At 41.6% G+C, this 10,379-nt stretch overlaps 1 protein-coding gene across 5 annotated transcripts; it reads left to right on the top strand.

Moving 5' to 3' along the window:
• The first annotated feature begins 5,117 nt into the window (after positions 1 to 5,117).
• On the top strand, positions 5,118 to 10,174 carry LOC127341407 (uncharacterized). 5 transcript variants are annotated; one of them, XM_051367242.2, is made up of 8 exons: positions 5,118 to 5,288; positions 5,431 to 5,515; positions 6,532 to 6,589; positions 8,315 to 8,641; positions 8,761 to 9,015; positions 9,096 to 9,248; positions 9,364 to 9,516; positions 9,630 to 10,174. In XM_051367242.2, exons 4-8 carry the CDS (start codon positions 8,323 to 8,325, stop codon positions 9,887 to 9,889), a joined length of 1,140 nt encoding a protein of 379 aa, XP_051223202.1. In that variant the 5' UTR covers positions 5,118 to 5,288; positions 5,431 to 5,515; positions 6,532 to 6,589; positions 8,315 to 8,322; the 3' UTR covers positions 9,890 to 10,174. The 5 variants fall into 5 exon arrangements, with proteins under 5 accessions (XP_051223202.1, XP_051223199.1, XP_051223200.1 ...); XM_051367239.2 differs by having other exon boundaries at positions 5,118 to 5,305; XM_051367240.2 differs by having other exon boundaries at positions 5,118 to 5,318.
• Positions 10,175 to 10,379: the final 205 nt, after the last annotated feature.

Genomic DNA, 10,379 nt, shown 5'->3' with positions numbered 1-10,379 from the left:
AGGAAAAGAAGCGCGAGGCGAGCGGTGCCATCATGTACTCCATGTGGGGAGTGTGGAAGGAGAGGAATAGGCGGGTGTTTCAAAACACCGCATTGCAACCGACGACCGTGGCGACTCTTGTCAAGGAGACATTGCCCAGAGGCCGTACGCGCACACCCAGGATCCCGGAGACGGGATTACAGCCTAGTGTTTTTGGTTGCCTTTTTGATCCTTTGTCTTTCGGTCCGCTGGCGGATCTTTTGTAATTAAAACTCTTTCCTATCTAATCAGATGGCAGTTCGACTGCCCGTTCCTCAAAAAAAAAAGAAACAATATTCCTAGGCTCATCCGACATGGTACTGTGCAAACCGGTACATGATGTGCAAATGATGGTATTATGGTACTCTGATTTTATTTATTTGGCGTTTCAGGTTTAGTTAAAATCAAAATTTGTAAAGTTTGACCAAATTTACAAGAAAAAGTGTTGATATACGTAATATTAAATACATATGATATCAAAGTACACATTACCACAACTCTAATACAACAACAACAATAACAACATCAAAGCCTCTTTTTTCAAGCAAGTTGGGTAGACTAGATATGGAACACCCAACAGAAATAAAAGGAAGCCAAAAACAAGAACGAGATGAAAAAAGAGAGTAAACAAGACGATTAAATTTGATTAAACATTTACGAAAAATATCAACATCTACAATATAAAATCTATTGTATACAGTTTTTTAAAGAAAAAAGTGTTGATATTTTTCGTAAAATGTTGATATTTTCCGTAAATATTTAACCAAAGTTTATACAGTTTGATTTTGACTGAACTCAAAACGTGAAGTAATTGTAAAGTGAGGGAGAATCTGGTACATGTTTGATATTTTTCATAAATATTTAATCAAATTTTATACAGTTTGATTTTGACCAAACTCAAAACATGAAGTAATTGTAAACTGAGGGAGAAGCCGGTACATGTTTCGACCTCTCACCCACACGTAAACTTATTGCATATGCTACCAGCCACCTAAGTTCATTAAATTGGTACAGAATTCTTAGACAAGTATACGCAGTATTCCAATATTTAGTCCATTTCTAACAATAGTCAGATAAGTGCATTTATTGCTCGGCGATTCACCTACGCCACACAAATGGCTGTGTGATTACGAGAGCAACCCAGCTCGGGCGGACATAGTCCGTGTTCGTGATAAATGCTTGTGTGATCATGCACACCATTGTAATCAAGAGTGAGCGCAAGAGTCCTGCGAATGCCCTTGTAGGTCCCTATGAGTGCCAGGGTGCTTTTGCGGATGTTGATCACCAAGTGTTCGCGTAATTGTTGATCTTTTTGCTATACATGCAGAAATCCATGACATGTATGCTCATCACCAATTACAAAATGATCTGATGGATCCGTGAGGCTCTAAGGATAGTCATCAACTATGACGACAACTTGATCAAGCTGAACTTCAAATTCTTTGATCTGTTGTATGTTTTATTTTCATTCACAAAACATATTGTAAAAACAATTTGTGTGTTTAAAGATTAGAAATTGCTTGTGTGTTCAAAGAAAATAAATTGCATGATAAAATCAACTGGGACACTGTTAGGGGACGTGGTTGGGAAAACGGGCATGCCCCAAACGCAACACTTCACGACGGCTTGCTCCAATCAACTGAACCGGTGTTTTCGATGGCAACTGCAGGTTGTTTGGGGGAGCTAACTGAAAATGCTCTAACTTATGTAGTAGCATATAATTTATATTTTATAGTCAAATATGGTTTCAGAAACGTGTGCGGTGGTGGAGATACTCATAGGACCATGAAGAATGCGTTTAATTTCTTGAATTAAGGATTTTTTTAAAAGAAATAAACCCAAAGCCATCGTCATCACCAGGGTGCTCTTGTCTCAAAAAAATAAAAATAAACATCATCCCGAGGCAGGAGTACCACTTCCCAGCTAGTTCGTCCTCAGGCAGGAGTACCACTTCTCACACTTTCGCCCTGCTTCTAGCATTCCAGTTCCAAGTTTCCAACCCAGCCAGCGCTCCAAACCTGTGTCTCCCGATTACCTAGGCTACCTACCGCGGGTGATCTGAGCTGGGAAAGGAAGCGTCTTGCCAAGACTGGTCGGTTCCTCTTGTTCACCCAGGTTAGCAATCTCTAAACGAGACGTATACAAAGTGAACACCGATTGTCCATTGATTAATGCAATGTCTGGTAAGATATGCAAATTATTTCCATAACCGATTTCTACAGCATCACGTCGAGCCCTCCAAATCCACATCTATCGAGAGCTTCAAGGCATGGGACGATCCCGTACAAGATCGGCGGATAGACGGCACGAGGGCAATGCGTATAGAACATGCATCTACGGCGACCCATGGTGACCGGCGACGTCATCAACGCCGGCGACACACCAACAAGATGGAGACCGGCGATATCCCATCTGGCGTTCTCGGCATCAACGGGGAGTGAATACAGACCGGCGACGTCAGCACATAAACAGGTCGATGTGGGAGCCTAAAGATGGGGAAAGGCGACACCGTCGACACGCCAACGAGATGGGGAACGGCGCTCTGTTGTCCAACGCTCACGGCATCAACACAGCGAACACAGACCAGCGACGTCAGCACATGAACCGATCTAGCAATGCCGTTGAAAGCCAACGGGATGGACAACAGCGATCTTCCATCCGACCCGTCGACAGCCACTGGAGACGAAGCCGCCGGCCTGGGGATTCGACTCGACTAGACGATGGAAGGCGCTTTAATTTCCCAGCAGATAATGAGATGGCGCTAGCATACACATGCTGGAGTTCAGTCTAATTTGTTGGTACAACGAAGATGGCAAAAAGCACATCTGGGTGCCGAAGACAAGGAATTATGTGCCTGAATCTCCTATCAGTACGTACTGAAACCCTCAAGAGAAACGCGTTAACACATTGTTTGTTTGGCGACCATGCCATCATTCATGCCATTGGTGTGGTTGACACTGCCATCTGCCCGCCACTAATCCTCCTGAACATAGATGCACGTGTCTCTGTAGTTGTTTATTGATGTACTTACGGCATGTATCAGGCGGCATAAATACTAAGACGAAAGCAGATGTTCGAAGACGTTGTTCGGCTAGATGTAGACAAGGCGGCCGACTAGGAACACCTGATTGACACCGCTATGCAATCTGCACCTGCCGGCTGCCGCGCCGGTCTACGCATTGATTTTGTCGGCAACTCCAGGACCTTGGAGAGAAGCGTGGGGACATGAAGAGCCGTCCACCGATGCTGCTATGGTGCTGGGCAAAGCTAGATTAGTTCACAACAGAGACAACGCGAGGAAGGTTTGTTGTTTGTTTTGTCTGTCTCACGTTTTCCTGGGCTGGAAGATATTTCAGCAATCACGGATGCATGTTGTGCACAACTAAGTCGTCATAAATCTCTACTATGGTTAATCAGCTTGCTTTTCCACTGGCAGAAACATGACGACAAGATGCTCAACAACAGTCACATCATTTGTCGAGTGAATCATCAAACGGCAGCGTTCCATATAACGGTCCAGTCACCGACGAGTTCCGGGCGACCACAGCGACGCTCTGAGTTTACAGCAGAAGTATACCACCACGGAAGAAGAGCTTGAGCTTCCATTATTTTCTGATCGACGAGGGCCGGCTTGAGTTTTGAGTCTAATTTCAGCAGATATATCATTCAAAGTAACATCTCAATCCATCAGGTCTACGTCCTATTCTCTCCTTGAATTAACATCCACTGCATGCATTGTACATACAGACTATCTCACAAATGTTTCATACAGGAGCTTTGATGCAACCTATCAAAAATAGGATAAATTTCCGATTAAGAATTAATAGAAAAAATCCAATCGAGGCCCAATCATATTTTCTCAACACTTGGCTACAACTAATTCTAATATTTGAATTTTTTCCAAATACAGTTTGAAACACCGGAAATTGAAGGAAAGCGGAAGACATGCCTTTTTTTTTAACAAGGGGGGCGCCAAATTTTATTCAGCTCATAAGCAGTTTACAACATGAATTACGAAACCCTGAGGTTGAGTAGCTGAAAATAGGCAAAGACTGTTGTTGTCTAATGGCCTGTTTAGCACAGTCGTGAGCGATTCCGTTGATATCTCCCTTGATACGAAAGACTCTGGCCTCCAGCTTCTTAGATGCTTTATGAAATTCAGCTATCTGCTTCCTTAGTTCCCATGGGACATACTTCTCAGAAATAGAAGTTGCAGCAGCAGCTCAAGGAAGGGAAAGATTATCAGTGAAGGTGACTTGATGGGTTTTCAGGTTCTCAGCAATTTTGGAGGCAAGAAGAACGCCCAGACTTTCAGCATGAAGAGGAGTGGGGGCCAAAGGCGAATAGGAGGATTGTATGAGAATTTTTTCCTCAGTTCCATATCTCTGAAGATCACAGAATACTCCAATACCAGTTGAAATGATTCCTTGAGCTCCAGGGACTTTCTTCGTCTTCCAACCCGTACCTGAATATACTTCTGTCACCAAGAGTCTTGGTTTCATTCAGAAGTAGAGGATATCATGGAAAGTGTAAAATAAAATGTTGTTAACGCTTTCGTTAATCAGTAAGTATAATTTCCCAAGTAATATCCTTTTTTCATGTATCATATTGAAAATTAATATAGCTGATATATACTCTCTCCGTAAAAATGTAAGACGTCTAAGGATTAGTCAAAAGTCAAAAAAATTTAAGTTTGACCAAGTTATACACAAAATATAAAAATTTACAGTACTGAATCAACATTAATAGATTCACCATAAAATATATTTTTCTTAATATGTCCATTCGATATTGTAGATGTAAATATATTTTCCTAAATATTTGGTCAAAGTTATTAAAGTTTGACTTTTGACCAGTCCTTAGATGCCTTACATTTTGGCACGGAGGGAGTACTATATAAGCATATTATTATAAATGGACCATGAAGAACATTAGACATAAACAACTAAACCACGAAAACAATCTAGCCGCGCAAATGCGCGGGTCACCCTGCTAGTTTTTTTAAAAGAAATAAACCCAAAGCCATCGTCATCACCAGGGTGCTCTTGTCTCAAAAAAATAAAAATAAACATCATCCCGAGGCAGGAGTACCACTTCCCAGCTAGTTCGTCCTCAGGCAGGAGTACCACTTCTCACACTTTCGCCCTGCTTCTAGCATTCCAGTTCCAAGTTTCCAACCCAGCCAGCGCTCCAAACCTGTGTCTCCCGATTACCTAGGCTACCTACCGCGGGTGATCTGAGCTGGGAAAGGAAGCGTCTTGCCAAGACTGGTCGGTTCCTCTTGTTGGTGACGAACCCTGGTTTCCTGCATCGTCCTCTCTTTTCTCAAATCTCTTTCCAAAAATAAAAAATTGCTCTGTTTTTCCTTCACTGCGAGAAGTAATTTACCCAGGCATCTCTCCTTCCCTGCAGATTTGTTTGCCGCGCTTTCCATTTTCTTCTTGGAAAGGACCGAGGGAACTAGAGCTGGAGTGAGAAGGAAGATCTGCGAAACAAGGTTTGCTCCATGTTTTCTCTCTGAAATGTATGAATTCGTCAGTAAATCTTGGAGTAGTCTTCAGTTATTTTAAGCATCAACGCCTCAACCATAGATCTCCTGAAGTTGGTAGTGAGAAACAGAGAAAGACAGTCTGAGAAAGCAGGGTTGCTCCATGGCTTCCAGATTTCTTCTTTTCAGATAGATCTCTCTGAGATTTATGAATTGATTAGTAAACCTGCCAGCAGTCTTCAGTCTTTTAGTAACATCAACAGCTCAATCATCCCGACGTAGTCAACTTATTCTAGTACTGTAAACACAGATCTCCTGGCGTTGGTTGTGCTGCAACTTAAATAAATGATTTGTTTAGGCTAACCACATCTGTAGTCAAAGTACCTCTCTGGAAGGCAAATCTGCATCCATGCTCTCCTAAACTGCAAGCAAAATTTTCTCCACCAACCAGATACATCTTTGCTCTGAGATTTTCTGTACAAATTTGGTAGAAAATTCGGAATCCTAAGATTTCTGACTCAAAAGTGTGAAATTCAGTAAATGAACTCTATTTTTTGACGCATAATTTGGAACTTTGTAAGTTGCAACAAAATACTTCAGTGTGTCTGTCAATCCTTTTTTTGTTAACCAGTTTGGAAACTTTTTTTAAAAAAACTCAACCAGTTGGAAGTTGACTGCTCTCTCTATACACTGTAAATTGCACGGACGTGTCAGAAATAAATAAGCTGCTAGAGTTTACGAAATCAAACTTCTTGGAATCTGAACACTGAATTATAAAGATGTTTGTAACTAGCCGTATGAAAATAGTGTCAGCACATATGTCATCAATAATACTTTGTATTGTTATGTTTACTTAAATTTATTAATAAGAAGGGTGCTAGGAGCCAAGTTAGAAAGCCTGTCAAGGTCTAAAGTATAATGTACTTATGGAAATTTCTTTTCTTACATTTGATATGCTATCTTAGAGAGAGATAAGTTCCTGGTTCCCGACTTATTACCATTTTTTTCTTTTGCCCTTTTCTTAGAGAAAGCAGGCCAAGAACAGTCTGAAGCTGGAGTGAGAAGAACAGGCAGAGAAAAAAGGTTTGCCCAACTCTTTGAGATTTGTTCTTTTTAGATAAGAAAAAAGTCCATTTTTCATCCTTGAACTTTGTGCAGAGTTCACTTTTCGTCCTAAATGTTTTATTTGGTACAAAATGGACCCTAAACTTTGCCAACCCGTTCACATGTTTTGTTCTTATGATTTTCTACCGTAGATGATAACCAAGGTTCAAAAAAAAAAAAAAAAATCAGATCCGAACATACCTCAATAAGAAGTAGACCCTAAACTTTGCCAACCCGTTCACTGGTGTATGTGAGGGCAGAAAGGGAGGGAGAGGTTGACCGATAGGAACCACCTCTCCATGTTCAACCGCAAAAGTAGTTGGAAGATTGTTGTGGGTGTCATTACATCCAGCTTGATCTAGTGGCGGACATCGCAGTGGACAATCGGGATGTCAGACGAGCGACGGATGCCGATATCGAGCAGATAGATAAATTGCGGCGACCTACTCAAGCCAGAGGATTGGGGATTTATTTTGGCTGAAACTGGCTCGGTACGATTTATTTTGGCGAAAGGTTGGGTATTTTCACCGTGGTTTTCGTACTGCTTGGTTATGTTTCGTATCTTTTTTTCAAAAAAATCAGCAGAACCAGAACTCGTTTGAACAACTTGGTAAAGTTTAGGGTCTCTTTTGGACCAAATGAAACATTTGGGATCAAAAGTGAACTTGTGTGAAAGTTGAAGGACAAAAAATGGACTTTTTTCTTTAGATAAATCCCTCTCGAACTTACGAATTGATTAGTAAACCTGCCAGCAGTCTTCAGTTTTTAAAAGCATCAACAGTTCAATCATCCCAACACAGTCAACTTATAGTAGTGTGGTAAACATAGATGTCCTAAAGATGGCAGCAGTAAAATGATTTGTTTCCGCTACTTATAGTAGTACGGTTTATCCTAAACAAATCATATTTAAATTGACCGTAGTACGTTGTAACCTAAACAAATCATATTTAAATTGACCGTACTTCTATAATCAGCCAAAGAGCCTGCCTGGAAGGCACATCTGCATCCATGCTCTCCTGAACTGCAAGCAAGTTTTTCTCCACCAACGAGATCCATCTTTGCTTAGTGGTTTTATGTATAAATTTGCTAGAAAATTAGGAAGCCTATGATTTCATGACTTAAATATGAAATTCAGTAAATAAAATTCTACTGTTCGACAAAAAATTGAAACTTCATTACAAAATTCTTCAGTGATGTCGTCAATCATTTTCTGTTAACAGCATGTAATCTCTTTTTTTTTTTAACTGAACCAGTAGGAAGTTGACTGCTCCGTATACACCGTAAAATGAACGGACGTTTCAGAAATAAAGCAGCATCTAGAGTTCATAAAATCAAACTTTTTAGAATCATAACACTTAATTATCAGGGTGTTTGCAACTGGACTTATGAAGATAGTGTTAGCACATTTGTTTCGTCAATATTCCTTTGTATTATTATGTTTTTCTGAATGTATTAATATGGATGGTAGGAGGCAAGTTAGAGAGCCTGTCAAGGTCTAAAGTACATGCTTACATTTGATATGCTATATCTTTATTCTTAGAGAGAGACAAGTTCCTTTGGTTGCGGATTTACCGTTGTTTCCTTTGTCCCTGTCTTGTTTCTGTACCTTGGGGAAAATATTTTATTGATGATATAGCATCAACTTCTTTTGATTGGTGCTGTCACTTTTCATTCAGCATTGCTCGCGCTATTTTACTATTTCAGGCTACACGATGCCAGTTGTAGATTTCATAGAAGTGAGGGATGATTTTATTGACTTGACCAGCGACGAGGAGACTGTTCAACAGGATAACATTGCAACTCAGCCCCAGGCGACGTTGCTGGATAGGCAGGCTGTGTTTGTCGTAGCTGATGAAGGAAAGCAAGATGGGCAGGCTGCATTTGTCTCTGCTGGTGAAGGAAGTCAAGAAGCTACTGAATCTGGAAATGCTTTGGTGGCTACCACATCTCCCTCAGTTATGAAAAAAGCGCTTCTGGATATGGCTGAATCACAGAATTGTCCTAGCTCCCCAACATCAGCTCCACTCGCCAGTATATATTTTAATCTCCCTCAGTTCAGTTCATCAGTTTTGTGTTTATCATGCAAACAATCCACATCAAGCATGCATTGTGGAAATTTCCTGTTCAAAGTTAACAGTGACATGCTGCAGGCCCGGCTTGTGCCACTCCGAAGGTTCTGTCCTCGGAAGTTGGTCACCCAAAGCAGGATGTGTTTGTCCTAGCTGGTGAAGGAAGTCAAGATGCGCAGACTGCATTTGTCTCAGCTGGCGAAGGAAGTCAAGAGGATACCGAGTCTGCAAATGCTTTGGTAGCTACCGCAACGCCCTTGGCCATGGAAAAAGTGCCTATTGATACGGCTGAATCGAAGAGTTGTCCTAATTCCCCAACATCAGCACCACTCCCCAGTAAGTCCTATTTGCAACAGTTCCGATTTGAAGCAAACATTGCAACAGTTCCGATTTAAAGCTAAAGTGAAATGCTGTAGGCCCGGCTTCGATCACTCTGAAGGCTGTGACCTCTGAAGATGGCGACACACAGTTGGGAGCTACCGTATCGCCCTCGGGTATGGAAAAACCGCTTCTTGATACTGCTGAATCAAAGAATTGTCCTAACTCCCCAGCATCAACGCCACTCCCCAGTAAGTTCGTCTCTATTCCTTTGTAAGGCCAGTTGTGTGTTTACCATACATACGATCCATTGCGAGCAAACATTGCAACGATTCCTAGTTTGAACTTAACAGTGACATGCTGCAGGCCTGGTTTCTAGCACTCCGAAGGTTCTGACCTCTGAAGATGGTGACACACAGCTCGGAGCTACTATATCGCCCTCGGGTATGGAAAATGCGCTTCTTGATACTGCTAAATCAAAGAATTGTCCTACCTCCCCAGAATCAGCGCCACTCCCCAGTAAGTTCGTCTCTATCCCTTTGTAAGGTCAGTTGTATGTTTACCATACAAACGGTCCATTGCGAGCAAACATTGCAACGGTTCCTAGTTTGAAGTTAACAGAGATGCTGCAGGCATGGCTTCTACCACTCCGAAGACTCCAACGTCTGAAGATGGTGACACAAAGCTGGTGAGAGCGAAACATCCTAAGAAGAACTACCACGCAAGTACTCCAAGGAGAAGCCCTAGATTGCGCGAATGTTGTAACAATCCTGTGGAAGAGCTGACAACCGGTCACAAGAGGTCTCGCATGCTGAAGCCAGCAGAAGAATTGGCTGCTGCTAGTGACGATGCAGAATCTACAAAGACCTTCTCTACTGACAATGCAAACTAAGTTAGTCGACTGAATATGGTCCTCCATGAAACTGTCTAACTGTTGTAGCTTTTAATTTGTCGCATTTATGGAACCAGTGTTGTTGCTCTAGTTTGTCTCATCCGTATCAGGAACCACTATTGTTGCATTCTAGCAGGGTGGGAGCTCGTGTTGCCCCATATATCTCACATTTTTAGGTTCCCTTTGTCTTTGACCACCTGAGTATCTTGCAACGTAATGTATGAACAGTTTACTATGTACCTTGGTCATCAGTTGGTTATCTCCAGATGCTTTATTTCTTTAGAAGTTTCTGAGTATTCCAAATAGAAACTAAGGACAGATTCGTGTGATTTTCCATTGTACCGAGTTTGTCTCGAACTTAACCCTGTGTGATGGTTGAGCACAGAACTCTTGATGTCCATGTGCATTTATGTAAATATAAATGTCTGGCAATCGGCTGCTTCCAGCTTAATCTCTCTCGCACATAGATTTTCAGCTTGTTCTGCATGCA

This window comes from Lolium perenne, chromosome 3 (assembly GCF_019359855.2).
Source record: "Lolium perenne isolate Kyuss_39 chromosome 3, Kyuss_2.0, whole genome shotgun sequence".
Taxonomy (NCBI): Eukaryota; Viridiplantae; Streptophyta; class Magnoliopsida; order Poales; family Poaceae; genus Lolium; species Lolium perenne.
Note: the sequence above shows the minus strand (reverse complement) of the source record. Positions and strands in the feature narration are given on the sequence as shown.